Below are 22,075 nucleotides of genomic sequence, written 5' to 3' on the forward strand. Positions count from 1 at the left end.
TTCTTCACTCTTTTTTTTTGGCACAAGGTAAGGGACATGACCCTGCTGAGCCTCCTGAACGAGTCTCATGGCTGCTGCCTTCTTTAACTGTGCTTCAGGGTGTCCCTGCATGAGGATGCTCAGCCAGACACTTCCCTTTGATCCCAAAACACAGCAGCAGCCCCTGCTGAGCCCCACGGTTATCCAGCTGCATCACCCAGCTGCATTTGGGAGCTGACTGGGGTACGCTGAGGAGATCTCTCAATTCTTCCCCAAACAGCAGACATCAGGGGGGTTAGGTTTAGATTCTTTCTTTTCCTGTTGAATTCTCCTTTCTGCTCCAGGAACTGACTCAACAGGAGAATTTACATTACCATATGCTTCAAAAATTAAAGTGAGTTCAGGTGCCAACCCTCCCAAACCCCGACCGGGACAAGGGCGCTGGTGCCATCCAGAAACTGAGCTGCAGGGAAACCAGAACACAACGTGTCCAGTTTGGCTCCAGTCTCCTGACACTTCTGGTCTTCCTCTCCATTTTCCTGCCCCCACCCCCAGGGAAGCATTTTGTCTGCACACCAATAACCTAATTCCTTTCCAAAGGTGGATTGGCTTTGGCATTCCCACGTTTCCAGAACTCGCTCTGATGTGTCCAGTGGGAATTTCTCTCTGTGGGAGAAGGGACCCAGGCAGAGCCAGTGTACTGCCAGGCTCTTTGCTTACTGCTGCTTACAGGAGGGGACAGGAGTGACAACACCCAGCAACATCTGAGACTGCAGCTCGTTTTAATGTCCTCTCTAAGCTCTGCTGACTTCATTACTTCTGCTCTTTTAATTAGTATTTTCTTAAAGATCTTCCCCATTTCTTTTACAACTGGAATTATAACCCAAGCACAATTCCATCACACAGCTCAACCAAATTAAATCCTTCTTTCTTCCTTCTTTCCAGACTATCCTGGGCATCATTACCAGCAGCACCATCCCTGCCCAGCAGCCCCAGTTCTCCAGCTCCATCACGTCCTCCAGCAGAACATCTTTCTGCAGGAGATACCCACCCCAGCGAGTCCACAACCCAGTGAGACAGAGAAGGCAGCCTGCCCTCTGATGTGGGGGCCAACTGCTAAGTGTAAATTAGTACCAGCTCCTCGATTTTTAATTCTCAGCCAATGCACCACTGAAAATCCAAAGCACAGACTCACCCCTGCCCTACAGCCCATGGGAGAGAAAACATATTCCAGTGGGTGTTGGCAGCAAATCAAGAAAGAGGCAATACCTGATTTATGTTTCCAGCTCTCCAGCTTTGGAAGCTGGAGATAATTCTCCCACATTATCTCCAATTACCACCCCAAGTTGCTTGTTGCAGCCTCAGCAGCTAAAAAACCCAGGGACTCACCATCAGTTGGGCTACTTTATCCTGAAATCATTCATAAATCATAAATTAGCTCAGTGAGAAACAGCCCCTTGGATTCAAAGCTCTTGTGGTGTCCTGTGTTCCTAGAGTCCAGCCTGGGACAGACAGCAACCTCTGATTTTTCCTCTTTGCTTCTCATAACCATGACAGAAAGATTTCATCAAAGGCAGGAATTCAGAGCGTGTCCTAAGGGTCTTCTGCAGAAATTCCACCCAAAGTTCTCCCAGTTTGCTCCCTGAGCAGCACTGGTTCCTCACCAAAACCAGCAAAGCTACTGGAGAGAAACCAGAATTTACCAGCAAAAGCAGCTGTGCACCAGTGATGGCTTTTAACTGGAGCAATGTTTGGTGCAAGGATCTCAGGCTGGGTTCCTCCTGTGATAATCCCTGTGCTTTCTGCCTTGCAATGAAGAGGAGCAGGAATTAATTACTTTCAAAGCTGTGTGCTCTTGCCCTTTGCAGGTACCAGCTCTGCCCAGCCTGAAAAGCTCATGGTATTTGTTCCTGCTGAGAACAGGGTGAACATGTCTCCTCTAACCTCACATTTCATGAAGGCTCAGAACAGGAGGACAGTCACAGCAGCAAGAAACCAGGCACCCAGGTACTACATCCTGCTTGCTGGGTAAAAACCTGCCATTCTCAGTGGTTTAATGCTCTGAAACCCACCAAATCTTCCCCATTCAGTAAGGCCAATGAGCAGGGCAAGGCTGAACCAGCTCCTCTCAGCTGTGGAGATGGAGCCAGCACCACAGCTGCCTTCACTATGCCCCCTGATACAACTTACAGCATGAAGAGCAGAATACAATGCAAAATACAAACAGGCAAACTCCAATTTCTGCCAAGTAGGAACACGACAGAGGTGCTGCTGTAGAATTCATCTGCCCTGGGAAAGCTGGAGGAGACCTAACTGGAGTGGAAAAAAGAAGTTGAGGTGCCCCAAAGGGATCCAGCTCTGCTCAGCCCCAATTTCCTCCAGCAAACACTGAGAAATTCGTTGTCTCAGGCTGTAAAAAAAGAACTGCTGGATAATAACAGTGTTTGAAAGACTCTGGAGCTCACAGTCTTTTCTCTAGGCAGAGTGTCCTGCAACAGTATGGCCACACCATGTCAGGGAGGAGGGGGATTTAATGTCTCCTTCAGAACCCCCCAGGTTTTTAGGGCTGGAACTGTGAAAAGGAGACTTGGGAATAAGTGCTGCAGCACTGAGATTATTCTCAGAGGTCCTGGGTCTGAGTAGTGTCCCAGTCAGACCAGATGAGCTGCCTTTAAAGGGAATAAAGCTGTGTGACTTGTGGCCTGACCGCTCTGTGAACAGCACACGCTTCTGCTGACCCCCCCTGAGGAAAGCCTGTTAAAAGCCAGGGAGCTCAATGCTTCCTACCATGTTCCTTATCCCAATTTCTATCCCACCTCTAGAGATTGCTAAAACAAAACAAACCAAGCAAAAGACTCTTGGACTTTAGTCCCAGAGAAACACAGACTGATGCTGCCCTTTCTCCTTGCTCCCCAAGTTCAGCATCTGCATTTCCCAGTGGAGACACCCATCTCCCTGTTCAGCCTGGGCTCCTGAATCAGCAGGCACCTCTGGGTGATGTTACTTAAAGCTCTCTTCCCCTCTCCCAGGAAGAATTAGAAAATGATGGCTACAAAACCCCCCAAAACCCCAGTAGAAATGGTTGGCCAAGCAATGGGACACAGCTCTACTTCATTCAAGAAGGGGCAGACCACAAAAGACCCCTCTCTTGGGGAGTATTTTGCTTTGGTTTGCTTTCCTTGAGGTACTGAGCTTCTAACAGCACTCAGAGCTTCAAGTGAGCTTCTGCATGACTTGAGAAGTATTTGTTTCACTGTTGCCAGAGCCGACGCTCCCTGTCCAGCCTAACGACATTAGAGCATTCCAATTAATCTGCTGCATAATTAAAAGCCCAAACTGCTGTATGTAATCTTGCTCTTTTAAATTTCAGCTATGGGATGTTACAGAGTTGAGGCCAGTGTGAGCTGGACCCCAGCTGGGTAGAACCTTCCTGACACAGAGCCCCGTTTCCCTGCTTTGTAAGGAAATTTGGTTGTGGTATGAAGCACCTCAGATGGGGAGGACAGTGAGTGCTGGAGCACTGGGATGACCAGAGTAAAATAAAAATAGAAAAAAGGATTAATGGGAAGGGAAAAACAACCCACCAAGTCCACAACCTGGTAGAGGCAAAGGGATTGCTCTGATCTTCTCTAGATACTGGGGTTTAGTTAAGATCCAGCATATGGACCCAGCGCAGCGTTAGGCAAAGCCAATCTCAGCTTTTCATTCCGTTTAATCCAAGGCAGAGCACAGCCCTGGGTGCTGCTGAGGCTGTTCTACACCTATTGCTCTTGGAAAAAAGAACAAGCTAAAGAAATCCACCTTATCTTAACTGGTGCTTTAAAAAAACAACCCAAACCCCACCAAACCGAACCGCTCTCTGCTCTTTCCTGTTTGTTTCTTGTCCAAACTTGCTTGAATTCAAAGGGTAATTAAATAAACCACCCCAACTTCCCAACTCCAAATGGATTGGGAAAGATGGGACACCTTTACACACTTCAACACCAAGGTGTACGTAACAGCCACTGTTACACCCCCTCCAGCCACTAAATACAAGTAACTCATTGATGTAACTTCTTTTCCATGGTTTCATTTCCAGGAAGTCCTGAAAAAAAAAGCAGTTTTCTGTAGCAAACACAGGAAATAAAAAGCCAGCAGTCTCCATGGATCCATTAAAGGTGAAATCAGCAGTGGGACTGGGCACACAAAGGCAACAACAGTTTTGATTTTAAAAGGCAGCCACAGAAAAGTCAGTTTTTCGTCACTGGTAACAAGTCCTTACACCTCCTGGAATAAAACACCTTGTTTTCTGAAAACTTCCACACCAGTTGGAGAAGAAAAGCCAAGACAAGTGAGGGCAAGGGGGGAACTTTGCTTACATGTTACTTTTGCAGAGGAAAAACAGATGCATTTTTAATTAAGGCTGGGAGGTTGAGGTGGGCGACACTCAGCACTTCGGTTGTTGGAAGAGCTTTAAGGGTCCCTTTCGTTTACCCACACCTGGGAACAGCACGACACTCTTAGGGGGAAACCCCCCTAAACCAAAGCCCACCCCACTGTTTTATCCAAAAAGCAGCAGCTCAGAAGGTTCACCCAGAGGGCTCCAAGGTTGCAGCGTTACTCTGGGTTAGGAGCAGGCTGATAAACCCAGAGCAAGGGGTCCCCAGACCGACCCGTCATCTCAGAGACAGTGAGAACAGCAGCATCAGTTGAACTCCCCATTAACCTGTATCACCACAAAGCACGGGCAGCCTGCACGAGCCCAGCCAGCCCTGGGTTGTGCATCTGTCACCTACCTCATTTATCAACAACTATGAGGTGGTGCTTTCTGTCCCTGTGAACAACGTTCATGCAGCACAATCAGATCAGCAGAGAGAAACCAAACCATCCGATGGAATCCAAAGATCCCCTTTCCCTTCATCCTCCGGTTTCCCACCCGCAACCACGGTGCCAACGCTCACCTGGGACAGGACTTCTGCTCGAGTTTAAACTCTGAGCCTCCTCACTCTCCTCCAGTTGCCCATCTGCTTCCGTCTCTTCCTTCTTTTCAGCATCTTTGACCTCTTCGTTCAGAATAGTTCTCATGCTCTCCTCTCCTTCTAAATCCCCCTGAACAACAGGGAGGGCACTAGGAGACGGGAGAGGAGGTGGAGAAGGAGTTGTGGTGGGAACAGCAGCAGCAGCAGCAACGGAAATCGGAGGAGAAGGAGGTGGAGGAGTGGGAGGTGGGGTGGGAGGAGGAGAGGGAGCAGCGTGAAGAGCACTGGAAGGCAGCACGCTTTCCACTTCTGCCGGCGGCGCTTCCGGTGCCTCCAACTCAACAGTCAAGGGCGCAACTTCCGCCTGGGCTACATCTACGACGCTCTCTGCAGCAGTTACCTTTTCACTAACTCCGTTCATTTCATTAATTAGATTAGTACTAGCAGTCACTGGAATATCACTAGATGCTACACTACTACTAGGCTCCTTGCACAGCTCAGCATCAGCCTCTTCCGCTGGCGAAGGGTCCGATGCGTCCGTGCAGGGCGCGGCGTTAGGTATAGGCGTTGCCTCCTCTTCTGGGGAGGCGAGTTCACATTTCTCCTCCATGTCAGCTGCAAACGTGGATTTACTGGGAAGGGTGACAACAGCAGCAGCAGGAACAACCGCGATGGGAGCAGCTGGGGTTGGTGATGGAGCAAGAGGAAGTTCTGGTGGGGTTTCCACCGAGGTGGCCTCGGTCGTTTGGCCAGCTTGATCTTTTTTCTCCACAGTAGGTTCTGGTCTGAGGACTGGAGAAGGTGGTGTTAATACTGGATCTGGTTTTGGCTTCTCTTCTGGGAAAGGAAAAAAAAAAAAAACCCCAACACACAAATGAGAACGTTACAAAGAGCAAAACCAACTCCATTCCCCCTCACTGCGGCTCCTCCTGTGGCCACCCTCGCCCATATCCTGCCCACTACTCCAGAAGCTCCGAGAAAGACACCAGCAGCACCTGGAGCTAAACCCTGGCACCTAAAGGAAAGGGCCAGACAATCTGCAGCAGGCAAACCCAAAAATGTAACCCCTCCTTCTGCCTTTCTGAGTGCAGGCTGAGCAGAGAACACAGCCCTTTGTGAAAGGGCACAGGAGACTCTGACAGAATGGGGATTTTTTTACAGAAACTGCTGCTGAAAACACAGTTTCTACTGACAGAAATTACAGAGGAGCAAAATACACGTCAGCTGGATCCTGCCTTGAAGGAGCTGGGGGTTGAACCCACTGGGGCTCTCTGCTCTGCAAGATGGGGAACTCCTCCCTGACTGATGATGACTGCCCAGGGGGGTGTGGAGTCTCCTCTGGAGATATGCAAGACCAGTCTGGATGCCGACCTGTGGGGTTGGACTCGATGAGCTCTGGAGGTCCCTTCCCACCCCTACAGCTCTGTGATTCTGTGATATCTCCAGATAAATACAAGTCTTGCAAAAATCACTTTTCATTCAAAAGACTTTAACCAACTCTGCAGGACAGGCCCTCACTATCTCCTCCACACAAAGCCATCAAAGCCAGAGAAGGAGCCGGCTCGCTGGGTGGTCGCAGATGCAAAGATCACCCAGAGCGGTGGACGGGGAAGATTTTACTGGATACAGGAATTTGTTCCTGCTCAGTGGTGTTTATCTGAAAATCATCACTGGGCTCAGTGCCCTGTTTCCATCCTTTGGCCCGACACGAGCACGCGCGCGGCGGCACCGGCCCGGCCTGGGCAGGCTGCTGTCAGGGCACGTTACTGAGTCACGGTGTCAGCAGAGGAACAGAGAAGTTTTCCAAACGTTGGGATCTGGCACTAAGCTTTTTTTTCCACAAACTGCATTATACATTCTCCAGGACTGAGACATCCCAGGGATCAGGAAGAGATTTAAAAATCCCTTTTAAAAAAAAAATAAAGACTCCAAACATCCCACTGAACCTGGGCAAGCAGCGGAAACGTGGACGGCTCTGATTTCATGCACAATTATACCCCATTACAACTCCTGCACCAGCCTGGCCTGCAGCCAGGTTCCTCTGCCATCACTTTGACCTGAATTCTCCAGCCATGCTTTCTCCTCCCACAGCTCTCCCGATGGATGTGCACCAGGGGCACCCAGAGGAATGCCAGCTCCTGAATAACTGCTGCTTTTCAAGGTGGTATAGCAGGGATTCCCACATTCCTTCCAACTTGTTTGAACTTTGAAGCCTGCAGAGCCAGAAGCTGCTTTGGAAGCAGCTGATGCCACCTGCTTGGCTTTTAAAGGAGGAAAAAAAAAGCCCCCATGGATAGGAAACGTGATGCCATCTGAAGTTCAGCTTCACAAATGGCTTCAGAGCTGAAAGAACAGGGAATGTGGATGCTCCCAAGGAGGAATCACTGAGGCTGAGGCTGCCGGCATGGCACACGCGCTCTGGTCCCCATCTCCAGCCCAGTGGACAGGCCAAGTGTGACACGCAGCTGTAACTAACTGCAAAACAACCACTGAGTATCACACCAGAACGACAGCTCAATAGCTTTACACCACATTTCAACCAATGCAAAACAAGCCCAAGAGGTGAAGGGCACCCAGGACAACACGATCCATGGGATGAACACAGCAGAGGGGTCAGGACATGTGAGGATGCTCTGGTAACGTGCCATCGCTACGGCTAATTGCCCAAATGATACAAAACCTCTCTGTCTAAGAGTGTTTTACTGACAGCATGCTTGTTTCTGAAGGATGGGAGAGGAGATTCCCACTTCTAGGTGCTCTCAAACACTGTTTAGAGCATCTAAGCTTGGATATAATTATTTTTAAGCAGTTTCACGTTGGCCAATTTCAATTAATTCCCGTAGCAACACATTGTTAGAATGTTCTGCTGGAGGAAAAGTCCCTCCCCTCCTATTTCTGCTGGCTGCTTGTCTCCAAGCCAAAGAACATTCAAATTAGAAGAAAGGAGGAGATAGTTTTTTAAAAAAAGACTGAAAATAATCAGGAAGGAAAAAGCCATCCACAAACCTTGCTTCGGGGTGGTAGTCGCAGAGACAGGGGTGCTGGCGGCGAGATGGGTGCTCTCCACAGTCCCGTAGACTGCAGGGCTGTGCTCAGGGACCTGGCTGGAGGGCTGCTGGGATGCCAAGTACAAAAATAAAAGGGTGAGAATGAGCGTGTGAACATAAAAACTAGAGGGAAACAGCCAGGAGTGGGGTGGGATAGGAAAGGAAAACAAAGGGCAGGAAAAAAATCAAGGGAAGAGATTGAAGAAACTCAGGAATTACCTGGGAAAGGGAAGGGGGTGGCAGGGAAAGGGACAGAAGAGGTGATAACTGTTATGGATAGTGAGAAAGAGACAGCACAGCATTGTTATTAACAGTCACCCTCTGAACACTCCTTCCAAGGGTGGGAAACACCCCTTCGTGTAGTCGGCAGGAAGCGGCTGTACACCCACAGCCCTGGCCAACCTCTGTTTTCTGGGCTCAACTCCTCTCTCCACTGCTCAGCTCTTTCAAACACCCAGGATATTTTAACATATATATTTACTTTTCTACAGATTTATTTATAGATGGATAATGTGTGTATGCCACACATAGGAACATTTTGGTAGGAAAACACTGATTGATGGAACCACACAGGGGTAACTGAACAACCCATCCCATGCCTCATGCAGACAGGCCCATGGATGGTACCTGCTGGGTACCACCACAACAAACCCAGCTGTGCAGCTGTCTAAAGGAGAAGCTGGGGCCTGGTCAGCACAGAGCCAACTCCAGGTTTTCCTATGTTTCAAACCCAAACCTGCACAGCCTGCAAACCCACCAGACTGGAAAAGCCAAGGGGTGTCACAGGGACCACGTGTTTTAATTATATCCCCATCATTAGCAGGACAAACACTTCACTTGTGTTCAGGGAGGTTTGACAGAGACAGAACCAACCCCCTGGATTTAAGGAAGAATTTAAGGAAGACCTGGTGCAAGACTAAGTAACTCCCCAAACTTGCCCAAACTCAGAGGTGTGAATGTAGGTGGGCAAGTCAGCTACTCCCGCTTGCAAAATCCCCTTAAACACTGGACTGGGATCATGCAAAGAAGGAAACAAGGCTGAATTTGAATTTAATAACCTGAAGCAGAAGCCACGCAGCTCTCTGCAGGTGGCCAGCCACATGTTCATGTGGATTTCTCAGCACATCTACAGGAAAAGGGAGTTTGAAACAAGCGAAACAGAGTGCCCATGGCACGGCTGTCACACTCCTCCTTTCATAGGATTATAGAATCACAGACTGGTCTGGGTTGGAAGGGTCCCCAAGGATCACAGAGCTCCAACCCCCTGCCACAGGCAGGGACACCAACCTCCAGGCCTGGAGCTACACAAGGTTGCCCAGGGCCCCATCCAACCTGGCCTTGAACACCCCCAGGGACGGGGCACCCACCACCCCTCTGGGGAGCCTGTTCCAGCCCCTCACCACTCTCTCTGTAAAGAACTTCCCCCAACACCTAATTTAAACCTTCCTTCCTTCAGCTTCACTCCATCCCCTTGTCCTGCCATTGTCTACCCTTTCAGACAGGCCAGCAGAAACCCAGGCTGAACTTCATTTCCTTAAAAAACCCCAGAAGTCTCTGGCCCCCTGCTTCTCCTCTGGGACTCATCTTTTCTCCCATTTCCAGCTGAACAGCACAGAATAAAGAGTAAATTCTCTTTGATACACTATTTTTCACCACCCCAGGCAACAGAAAGGTAAAGGGGGACTGTGAAAAAAGTCCATCTGGAAAAATGAAAGTAAATACATGAAGGGTTGGTATTTGATTTGGGATTGCTCCTCATCCAGGAACGAGCCCGAGGAGATCGGCTGGACTAGGGCATGAAGGATTGCATCCCTACCCCAGCCAAATCTGAAGGAAGCCAAAGAAAACAAGAGTTTTACAAACAAGGAGCTTTCCAGAACACTTTCCTCTCACCCACAGTGGGTCATTCCCTTCCTTGTATGAAAAATACCCTGATGGATGAAACAGGGGGAAGAGGAACAATGCAGTAAGAATAACTGGATCCAAATGAGACTAATGGAGAAGAAACCTGAAAAGCCCAAAACCTCCCTGGGTCTCTAAATGGGTTTTCTTGAGAAATTTGGAAAACACACATTTGTTTTGTAGGAATGAGACTGCAAAGCAATATCACAGGCTCACAGCTTGTAAATGGACCGTTTCAAGACTTTCTAGGGAAAAAAAAAATAAATAAATCCAGCAACTCCACTCCAAATTGCTCTTGTGATTTATGATGCTGAAGGAGTCGCTCGGTGTTACTCTGCGGCCCGGAGCCCAAGCAAACACAGAGCGTGACAAACTCATTGATACTTGGAAAAGATTTGCCAGGGAAAACCCTTGAAACACCCCTGCCAGATTCCATCCACAATCCTGGGGTTTATTTATCTTCCCAGGAAAAAAAAATATGGCATGAAAAATAGCTCAAAAAGACATAAATAACAGCGCTGCTTACTGCCAGCTTCTCTCGTGCAGGAGCTTAGCAGCACTTCAGCCTTCCAGCAGCCACCACAGAGGTGCTGGGAAGGCTCCACCTGAAGCACTTTTTGGCTGGTGATGTTGACTATGAAGCAGGAGATACCAAAAAAGCACAGGAAGAGCTAAAACCATGTGGCTCGAGCCTCGGTGGCAGCGCTCATCTTCTGGACAATGCCAAGGGGTTTTCTTTATGGTGGAGGCGAAGCACTTTGTGTGCTGAGAGCAGAGGGTGCTTTGGGATGGTGGGAGCAATGATTAGGGTTTTGAGTTGGTTAAAATGATAATAATCCAAATTATTTCCTCAGCTGGGAAAGGGAAATATAAAAACACCCCAGCACATTTCCAAGCAAAGTTACAGCTGAATATTTTAAATATCCTGATTTTTTAAGGCTGTTAAAATTTATTATCCAGCACTAGCAGAATTCAGCTGTTCAGCAGAGTTATTCAGGAGCCACCTAGATCCAGCCAAGACGTTCTGCTTGCTCCCTAGAAATGAATTAGAGATGCTGTTGGGACAATAACTTTGAATTTCCTGGCTTAAGTGGGCTTAAATTTTCAGTCATGTTTCACTAATGAACTTTTTCTGCTGAGCTCTATTTCAGGGCTCTTCTGTGATTACCAAAAGTGGTTCCAAGTACCTAATCAAAACCAAGGCTGGATATTAAACAATGAAGTATTTGCATACCTTAGAGGAGATGATTGGACATCACTGCTGTGCTCTGCATATAAATTACAGCTGATAAAAATTCATGCTTATTAACCTCCTCTTGAAAAACATTTATTTCCTTCTGTTTGACTTAATTGTAGCAGCTTAAAATAGATTTCAGGAGGCAGAAGCGATGTGGGAAGTGCCTGGAGTAGCTGCACCGCGCACAAACACAACCTGAAACCCCGGCTGCTGTCAGCTCTTCCCCACTCCTGATGGGGAAAAGCTGGTGTGATGTAACAGGAAGTTCTCCTCAAGCATTTTACATCACTAGTACCCTCTCTTATGGAGAACACCCAGAGAGATGCTTCATTGATTCTGTGTGTAACCAGGTCCCAGCTCTCTCCCCATCCAGGAGAAAGTGGGTGGCCCCAAGCCCTCGGTGATGCCTTCAGGCAACAGAAAGACTCAGCTGAGTCAGGGGAATAGCCAAAAGCTCCAACTATCCTGTTGGTCTCAAGAGAGGGGAGATGTGCCAACCAGGCTCCTCTTTCATCCTGGCTCAGCTGGAACTGCATTGGTGCAAATGGTGTCCCAAGGAAAGCTTGTGCTTTGCCTCCCAGAAAGCTATCCAGATGTGAAGGGGAAGGCAAGGTTTCAGCTCAGAAAGGCATGGTGCATCTAAAAGCTTGGAAAAACCTGACTGGGGATGTTAAACAGGGAAGAAGTGGGATGAAAAAGAAATTGCACCCCAGCCTCTCACCTAAATCCCACCCATCAGACAGTCAGATACTCTTCTGTTCCACAGCCAGGGGCTGAGCATCTTGTCTCCCAAGAAGAGGGAGAACTAGGATGATGTATGAAGCTGGCAGCTGGGAAAAGGGCAGCAGCTTCCACACTCCTCCTCTCCATCTCTGGGTCAAGGAGACAAGAGGGGTCAGAGGGTAGAAATCCTTTTGCAATGGGGTAACGCAGCCACTTCCAGCCCCAGCAGCTCATGTCACAGTGGACCTGGGTCAAAAAGGACTTGAACAGACCTGGATCTCAGTTTAATTTCCAGGTATGACATGTGGATTTGTGCAGTGAAGCAGGATACAGAGACTTAGAAGGGGCCAAACTCAAAGGTGTGAGATGAGAAGGGATCGGTGAGCTGTGGAAAATGTCAGTTTGGGATATTTATGCTTTTCCTACATCAGAAAAAAGCATTTTTGAAGGTTGAACACACAGAGACCACATCTATGATACAAAATTCCTGAGCTACAGCCACTCTGGTTCCTCTCTAAAACAACACTATTGAAGGCAGAAAGACAACAGAATGGACAGTTGAAGATGTCTAATCAACCACGTGCACAATATGGACTTTCCCTGGGTACACAAGGCTAACAGCCCCACACTACTCACAAAGATATTGGCTCCTCCTCTAACTCTTGAAGTCTTTACAAGCTCTATAATCTACTGTTGACACACAGCCAGGGATGGGGAACTTGCAGCAATGCTACAGCTCCACGTTTTACAAGCTCCAGGCTCGAAAAAACAACCAGACTTGGTGGGGACAAGGAGAGGAAATAAATCCTTGAAGAACACTGACAATTTTGGACCATCCAGGTGTCAGAGGTGGTGCAGGTGGAAGCTACAGGAATCGGCTCTAACAAAGAGCAAAGCAGAGCAGAGCATCGCTGGGAGACGGCGCCGCGGCCGCTGTGTTACCTGAGGTGGAGTAGGTGTGGAAGTGGGTCTCACGATGGGAGGTGTTGGGTTCCTGCTGCCTCCTCCAGACATTATTTCTTCTGTTATATCTTTGCCTCCCTGGTTTGGATCCCGGATTCGGATCTGGGGGATTGAACAAAGCAGTAATTCAAACAAGGCTTCCTGTTACACACTGTGCTTGGGGTTTATGGAGAGGGTGGCACGGACGGGACATAATCCCATTACACTCAGCAGGAGATGCTCTGATCTTCTGCAGGGATACAGTTTGCTTACCCTCATCTGAAAACCTAATCTCAACCCCCATCAACCAGTCAGGGCTCAACACATGCATCCCAGTGCAGGATCCTGTCACTCACAACATAGTCTCTACTTCTGGACAATGAGTTTACTGCAGCTCTGAAAGCTTCCCAGGCTGTCCAGACGCAGAGCTGAGTGTGGGCAGGTAGCAGCAAGGGGCAAGAAAATAAAACATCAACAATTGAAGGTTTCTGTCAACCCAAAGATGGTGCTACTGTCTGTCTGTCCACCCTCCCAAGCACCCCTGGCTGAACTCACTCCCTAAGCCACACACAGGACTCCCCACTGCACCACTGCAAGTGAACCCAGAGGCAGAACCCTTCCGAGCACAGGGGTCTCACTAGAAACCACCAGGCTGCCTCAACCAGCAGCTGTTAGCTGCAGGGGGGTGTGGGATGAGGTCTTCTTGACTCTTTGGGTTATGAAGAGACACGAACAACCCATGGCACTTAGGACATCCACAGGCTGTGATCTTCTCTCAGCTTTGATGGGAGTTTCTCTGCTGAAGCATTTAATCAAGCACAGAAACAATGGCTTAAGGGTTGGCATGAATTCCTACCCTCTCCTCCTCCTGCACAAGCAGTGAGTGGCATTAAAACACACTTCCCATGCCTAAAAGCTTGTAATACTTAACCACTCAACTGGTATGCACATATATATATATGTTTAATTCTTCTTTAATCTCATTCCCTCAGTTGTGATACCGACCAGCAAACTGAAACAGCACACGCAGAGAAAAGTGTGTTTTAAAAACCCCTCTCACTTTTCCACCTCAAAGAGCTTCACTTGGTTGGCAGCACAGAGCTGCCTGAGCCACAGTTGGGTGTATCTGAACATCTCTGCATTTCAAACAGCAGCAATGATCTGGCCATGACATGTTTTGGATGCTGAAAAGAGACTCCTCGGGACTGAAGAGGATGGTGAAGAGGTGGCAGAAGAGTTGCATCAGCCTCTGCTGACAGCAGCCACAGAAAAGGCCTTGCTTGCAAGCCCAGCAAACACATTGTTTGGCTCTTCCTGACTTCCAAAACAAGTGTCATCTCAAATCATCTTCAGAAATCAAAAGATAGAAATATTCTGCATTTGAGACACATACAAGTCCCATCGTCCCCCCTGCCCCCAGGAAACACTTTAATGTTTTCCAACCACCCTGACACAGAGAGTGCTGGAAAGCAATTTCCTTTTCCCTCCTTTGGAAACCATTCATTCCCCAGATGAAGCCCACCCTGGCTTTTTCTGTTTAAATGTTACATTCACCTGCTGTGCTTTTGCTCTGCCCTGTTGTCATCCACCTGCAAACAGGTTTAAATTCCATTCACCCCCCTCTCTTGAATTCTCACCAGTGAATTTAGAGGAAATGTGGTGTCCAAACCTCCATCCACCTTCCTAACACTGGCTGTTAAGGCTTTTTCAAGCCTGGAAATACATCTAAAACTTCCTGTTTCTCTCTTTTCACAGAATCACAAGGTTGGAAAAGACCTTGAAGATCATCAGGTCCAACTGTTCCCATCCTATGCTAAACCAGATCCCTGAGCACCTCATCTCCCCTCTGTTAAACACACCCAGGGTCAGTGACTCAGCCCCCTCCCTGGGCAGCCTGTTCCAGGCCCTGGTAACTCTTACAGGGAAGAACTTTTCCCTCCCATCTGCTCTGACCCTGCCCTGGGGCAGCTTGAGCCCACTGCCCCTTGTCCCATCTCCTGTCCCCTGGCTGAAGAGACCATCACCCACCTCTCTGCACCCTCCCTTCAGGTAGCTGTAGCAGTGATAAGGTCTCCCCTCAGCCTCCTCTTTTCCAGGCTGAACACCCTCAGCTCTCTCAGTGGCTCCTCATAAGGTTTTCCACCACACCATCTTAAACAATTGATTTTTTGGCAGTTTGAACCAAATCCCAACACTCTCCCAAACAGATCTGGGTTTGTCCACTCCCACCTGGCTCTGTGCTAACCCTCTAAGGAGCAGTGGTGGCAGCTGCAGATCCCAGGCGTGGGGCAGACGATGCTACAAACCCAGCAATAGTATTTCCTATTGTAACTGGCTGAGCTGACCCAAACCCAGAGCAGAAAGTCCCTGGAGAAAACTGAAAATGAGACAGCCCCAGAGCGCTGTGTGATGTCCAGTTACACTTAGGTGTAAGTTAGCCTCCCTGTGAGGATAAAGCTCAGTTTTAAATGAAGGTTGGTCTAAGCTTTGTTCACCCTTACAACCAGGCCAGCTCTGAGCTGGGATGGATCAGTCACTGAGGATCACTTACTGTTTTCTTCTCTCTCTTAGCTGGCGGAGGCTGCTGCTGCTGCGTAGGCACTATGATGGGTGCTGACTGATACACTGGCTGACTTGGGTAGAAGGGTGTTCCTGGGGAAGGACAAGGCAGAATCAAGAGGGAAAAATTCAGGTCATTTGCTAATAAAAAAATGAAGCCAAAGGCAAGAGGCAAAACTGGCCACCTTCTCTTTGCTCCCTTCACCACCCAGAACTAACATCCAGCTGTGTTCTGCTCTTCCCTACTTCCACTAAACCAGAAGCTGCTTCAAGACAAGTGATTAAGTCACTACTTTGTTCCTCTTTTTAAACCCTGAGAACAGGAAAAACCAAGGCAGGAGAAGCAAAGCAGCCTGTCCTCAGACTCCTTGGGCTGCCAGTGGGTTTGCTGCTGGGATTTTTATTTGCCTTCCCAGAGAAATTCAAAGCCTTACAAAGAATCTGTGAGGTCAACTGCAACCTGTTTTGAAGCACAGCCAGAACATTTAATTACAGGCAATGTTCTTCTCATGCCATAACACCAGAAAAAGAAAGCACAGCCATGCTTATTATGGCAAAATTACACTGGGTTGTTGATTATGCTCATATCATTCAATGAAGCTTCATTAGGCTTTTCTTTATGGAATAAAGCTGGTTCAAAATGAGTGGGAGCTTAAGAGGCATCAGTAACGGTGGCAGGGTAGAGCTGTCTTCTGGTTGGAGATCAGGTAATGTGTAAGGTGGTGCTGCCACTTTATTTTGAGTCTTCTAAGCATGGACTGTCTGCTCACACTCGCATCTGGAGCAACCTGCTTCATCCTTCCACTGAACCAACCTCTGAAGGGGAATGTCAGTCTGTAACCCTGTCTGTGTGCTCAGACCAAGAGCTTCTCTCTGCTCGAGCACCTGGGTAGCTGGCAGCAAAGAGCACTGCCAGGCACCAGCATAAGGCTGCCAGGAGCTCATCCCACCCTAGTCCTTCCCTCTTGGATGCTGCAGTGAAAGTGGTCTGAACAGCTCAATCAACACCCTTTGACTCAGAAATTGCAAACCAGGTTTGAAGGCTTCTCAGCAACCATCTGACACAGTCCTGTTAGCTCTATACTCACCAAATAAAGACATAGAAAGGGTGAGATAAGCAGGGAAGCAACTGGGGCTTCTCTCCCCTTTAAAAGGAATCTGTATTTGCCAGGAGCAAACATGTAATTCTGCCATTGGTACTGGGCTGTGGTTGTCCAGCCTGGAAGGTAATGCTCCAAAACACCGACAGCTACAGCCACTGGGAAGCTGACAGCATCTCTACCACCAGCCGAGGGCAGGTAGCACTCAGACCAAATAAAACACCTCAAATTTATTACAGAGAGGGGAAAACCCTTTAAAAAACCCCAACAATCCATGCAACAGGGTGATGACTGGAATAATCCTGGTGGATTCTTCAAATGGTCCCATAGGGAAGGTAAATTTTCAAGATGCAGTGATGAGATGAGTGTCAGATGCCTGACTGTGTGCCTCACTCACACAGCACAAGACCCAGGAACCAAACCCTGGGAGCTGCTTCTTCCCCCCTCACCACACACAGAACAAGGAGTGGGAAGAAGAAACAGTAACTGCTGTATCACTGCGAACACGTTCAGCCCAATGGAACCCAGGGATGACAGGTGTAGTTACAACACCTTAATAAATAACAATGATGGAGCAGGGAATAACAAATAGCCTCTGTTCTTGTTTGCAGGTGATTACAGGTAGCTCTGCACATTGGCACCTTTCCTCAAGCACTCACACAAGCAACACTCTGTTACTGTGACGTTTTCAGGAGCCAACAGTCAGGGCTGCGACACAACCAAATCGAGCAGCTAAGATGGATTAGCGTCTGTTTGGACTTTCATCTCACTGTTCTAGATCTCCATCTCAACAGAAAAAAACCACATGCAGAAAATGCCTTTGAAGAAATCTCCAAGCATGACTTACCATAGGCATTGGGGAATTCACCTGGCCCCGGTCCTGGATAAAAGGGTCCTGGTCCCGGTGGCTGAACGGGATACTGCTGCGGCGGCCCGACGTAGGGGGGGCCGCTGTGACGATACTAGGAGGGGAAAACAACCCCAACCCATCAGTTTACAAAGAGATGGGAAAATTCCTTCTGTTCCATAGGGAACCTGTAAATCGAACCCCCGAATCAATGGGGATTGGATTATCAAAGCCATTGACTGCAGATTTAAAGCGCTGCTATCGAAGAGAGGGGAGTGATGTCATCTAAAGACAAGGCAATGAGGACAGCAGTGCTGAAGTAGAGGAGAGCTGCTCCCCTCATTTCTGTAGTGCTGTGTTTGTAGAAGGCCCAAGGTTTTAGAGTAACTCTGGGGCTATTAAGTCAATTTAGATACATTTATAGCACTAAACGTTTTCCAAGAGCTTCGTCTCACACTGTTTTTGAGGAGGGACCCTCAAAAACTAGGAAGGGAATTTATTCTTTCCCCCCTCCAAGCTCAGAAGAACAAATACTTGATGCAGAAAAAGGACAGAAGCTAAACAGGCAACTGCCAGCTTCATTTCACCCCCTGCAAACTTGGAGGGAAGTCTTGGGAACATCTAGATGGAGCAAACATCATTTTGCAGTTCCTGAGGTCCCTCAGGATGTATTTTTACCTGTGGTATACAGTACTGGGGGCCCTGAGGCATCGGGTAGGGCATCGGCAGGTGATTCACCATCATGATGTGTTGGTTGGTTTGATACACCGCGGTCGGCGTCTGCGCACCGGGACGGATGGAGGGGCTGCTGTTCTGGATGGTCGCTCTTGGAGGCTGGATCTGGGGCCTCTGAAAAAACTGGGGTAGGGAAGGTAGGCAGGAAGGAGAGGGGAGAGAAAAGAAAGAAGCAGTCAGACTTTCTGGTGTGTGTGTGGGGTGGGAAACAGACCCTGTGAAATATCTTTAATATTAGAATTATAATGGTAATTCCAAAGGGTTGCCACGGATTCAGAAAACTGCAGGGCAATTTATCTGTATGGAGCATGAGCACACCACAGCCTTCTATTTTACAAGGCAGGAAATGGTAGGAAACTTCTGAACTCCAGTAATTATTAGTTTGTATCTACTGGATTAGACAGCTCAGCTTTCAGAGCAGATGTTCAGAACGTTACTTTGGTCAAACAGGCTTTTTGTAAGGTGGGTTGGCTGCCAAAAAGCCACCTTAGGGAAATAAAACACCAAGGCAACTGTTCCAAGATACCTTCAGACCAGTTAGAAACGGATTTTTAAAGGCCAGAGGCGCCTCATTCCTCTCCTTTCCTCCACCTGAGCTGGGTGATTTGTCTCACCCTCCGTTTTCGGAACGGTGGCAACCTCTTCCAGGGTGGCACCAAACTCTTCTACCACGGTTTGCATGAAGTGATGCCCCACGCAGATGGACCAGAGGTCCAGGAAATCAAAGCAGCCCACTGGTACACCGCTCCATTCTCAACCCTTACGTGCCAGGAAAAAGGCATCAGCATCCAGGGAATGGAGCATTCATGGCACTGGAAGCCTCTGCTCTGGAGTCTTTGCAATCTTGAAACTCAAGTCAGTCAGATATGCATCAGACATTAAGGCATTCACTAACAGAGTGATGATACAAGTGATTGAGACATTTATGCCATGCAGAACCAGGAGTGAAAGTTACCTGTATAGGTCTGAATCCTCCCTTCAATAACGAAGCAAGAAAGCAGCAGGAAACAGAAAGAAAGCCAATGGAACAGCTTACAGATCAGTAGGAAGGAATAGGATATCACATGCACCCTAATTGCACACAATTCCAGTCATCTTTTTAGCCTGCTTGTGCTGATCTCTTATGGAAAAGGCAAGGAAAAGACAATGAAATGGTCCTGAGGACTCTTTACCAGAATCCCAAGGTATCTAGAGAAGTTGCACATGAAAGTTACAAAAAAGAAACAGAAAAAAGGACAAACCCAAACCCAAACCATGGATATCTGCAGGAGAAACAGTGCCACAGGAAACTTCTGCTCCTAAAACACAAAATGGTTTTCTTTTCTGGTCTCTCTGAGTGATGGAGAGAAGCAGAGAAGCAGAAACCCCTTGCTCCCATCACAGGTTGGGTCTCCACTGCTGCCCCAAGATGGGAAGGGGGAGAAACCCCACACATTTAATTCCTGAGCAAAGTAAGAATCACAATAATTAGGCCGTCGGACATCGCATCAAAGACTGCTGGCTGATGAGGAGCATCAATGCAAAGAGTGTGTGAGTAACTGCATTGTAAGCAGTGAGAAGAGTGGCAGCCACCCAGGAGTGAAGGAATGAGCTGGTCTTATCTGCCTGGGCATTCGGAGAAGCGAGTAGGACAGGAGGAAGCTGTCACGCCTTGACACTTGACATGATGAACTTAGAAGTGGTCATTCCTTCTGGTGAGGACTTTATGACACCAGAGCTCTTCTCACACCAAATGATTTCCCCAGGAAAGCCACAGATGACTCCCCATCTCAGAAATCCAGACACCACCAAGATGAAAGCACTGCTTTTACATCCAACCCTGTGAACCTGGATGAAGAATCGTCACTGGCGCAGTGTGACCTGAGATAGGAGAAGGCAACTGGTTGGAGAGGAAAGTCTGGTCATGAGGGAGCAGAAAGAAAACCCAGAGAGCAACACACAGCTATGGTCCCTACACTCTGTGGGGGTGTCTAGATGGAGAGGAATGACATCAGAGTTGCATCAAACAAGGGCAGGTGCAGAAGTTATGGTGACAGTAACCAGAGTTTGTAATTTTTCAGTATCCAAAGACACCATAAAGTGCAAAAGTCTTCTCCTCTTTCCCCACTAATTGCTGAACGGTGACTGTATCTAACCTGGTAGCAGGGTACAGCAGAAGTGTCTCCAGAGGGGAGAGGGAAAGTCAACAGCCACCACGATGCTGTATTTACAGAGTGAAAATGGGCTGGAGGCAGAAGTGAGACCTCTCTACTGACAGCAACTACACTCATGGGGTGGCAGGGAAACACCTTCACCCAGAGATGGGGGAGTCCAGCAGAGTGAATGCTGCTCCTCAAGTTCTTCTGCACACACACGACCTGCTAATACTGAAACCACAGAGAAAGAAAATCTTACAGTGACACCAGCTCCTGGGTTATGGGTAGTTCTTCATTTCCATCAGTGTCAACTGGTGCCTAAGAAACTCCAGCTCATGACACACAAGCCCCAGCTCTCTCCTGCCACAGCAGAAGGAAGGAAAGCACACTTGGTGCACCAAAATGGTGCTGAGTTGGATGGCCTTGCTCTTTCCTCAAGAACTACACACTGCCATGGTAGTGCTAAGCTCTTCTACAGAAGACAGATGATCTCCAATGAGGAAATTCTAGGTTAAATCCCCCCCACCTCTCAAAAACACTGCCCACACCATCACAGAGGTAGCTCATATCCAAAGACAAAGAAGAAAGGAGAAAGATTTCACGACTAAAAGGAAGATGGAGACAGCAAGAAGAAAAGCAGACCCCTTATTCCAAGCAACAAGACCATCATAAGCTTTGGATGTGCCAAAAAAAAAAGCAATATTCAAAGTGATTCTTAGGAATGGTTCATTATTCTGGCTTCATGTGCTACAAAACCCACCTTGCAAGGTCAGAGAGATGCCTGCACAACAACACTGTCAAGCAACGTTAACGATTTCCCATGGGAGAACACCAGGAGATTAACATCTGAGATATTTTGTCTCATTTTCTCCTAGTTAGTGCAGGATGTGGCATGGAGAACGTAGAGGACCCACTCAGGATGAGAGTGAAGGTACCCTGGGCCAAGGCAAGTCTTCTGACAGAAGTCCTGCCTTGCAATTCCTCACCTACTTCCTTCAGAACTGACATCCTGCTAGGTCTGATGAAGGTCACACCAGCATGAAGCCTGCTACACAGTTGGTCAGCTACCAGCAAGGGCCTGAGTCATGGTCCTCACAGCACAGTCCCATCCCTTATGTGTCCATCTCCATCAGGGAGGGATTTCTTGGATGACCATGGAGTCAGTACTACTGGGCAACAAGGTCTTTTAATTTCTTCCTTCCTCAGGCTGTGCTCATCTCAAAGTACATCAGTACAAGTAAAAGCAAAATCTGAGAGGGTTTTATCAGCTGCCTCAAGCTCAACTCTCTCAGCTTCCCAACATCTCAGAGCCCTTCCCCTGCCTGCCTGAGGAAGCCTTTCTTGGAGAAGAACCAAGCACAACTGCATGTGCTCCAGACAGGGCTTCCCCACTACTTCCCAGCAGTAGTAACTCCATCTCAACCAGGAATCACTTTTGGGGTTTATCTAAAGGTTGGATTTATTTTGGATCTTTTCAGGTGGTGAGCTCCCACTTTATGGAATAAAAACTTCTCCCTGGCACCAGAGCACAAAGGTTTGTGCCTCACAAGGCTGGATTGCACCCTGCTTCCATCCCACCACTCCTCCCTGGGCAGCACCCTGCACTCGCCACACTTTCTAGCTCTGTGCTCATTGTTGCAGAGATGTACCTACTCTTTGTAGGCCAGAGTAACAACTACAGCAAATCAGCAATAACTTACTAACAGTACAGAAACCCAGGGCTAACCTCCTGTGTCCTCCCAGCACTACCCTGCCACTTCCTTCTTCCTCACTCCTTGTAGCTACGCACCCTGAAAGCCTTTTACTAACCATCATCTTCTCCTGCTTGATTTCTTCCCCTGTGACCCTGAGTCAAAAGTCTGGTGAAGGCCAGCCAGATAAGATGCTGTCATCTAGAAAAATCAATGATCA

The 22,075-nt window shown here is 48.2% G+C and overlaps 1 protein-coding gene across 2 annotated transcripts in view; it reads right to left on the bottom strand.

Moving 5' to 3' along the window:
- Positions 1–18,129, bottom strand: part of EIF4G3 (eukaryotic translation initiation factor 4 gamma 3) — a 54,861-nt gene extending 36,732 nt beyond the window's left edge. For both annotated transcript variants that reach the window (XM_084274710.1, XM_084274709.1), the window contains exons 1-6: positions 17,973–18,129; positions 17,295–17,409; positions 15,340–15,440; positions 12,789–12,911; positions 7,944–8,052; positions 4,920–5,774 (exon numbers count right to left, since the gene is read on the bottom strand). In XM_084274710.1, the coding sequence (XP_084130836.1) occupies positions 4,920–5,774; positions 7,944–8,052; positions 12,789–12,911; positions 15,340–15,440; positions 17,295–17,409; positions 17,973–18,038 (1,369 nt within the window). In that variant the 5' untranslated portion in view covers positions 18,039–18,129. The remainder of the gene's footprint in view (positions 1–4,919; positions 5,775–7,943; positions 8,053–12,788; positions 12,912–15,339; positions 15,441–17,294; positions 17,410–17,972) is intronic.
- Positions 18,130–22,075: the final 3,946 nt, after the last annotated feature.

This window comes from Gallinula chloropus (assembly GCF_964237585.1).
Source record: "Gallinula chloropus genome assembly, chromosome: 23".
Lineage (NCBI taxonomy): Eukaryota > Metazoa > Chordata > Aves > Gruiformes > Rallidae > Gallinula > Gallinula chloropus.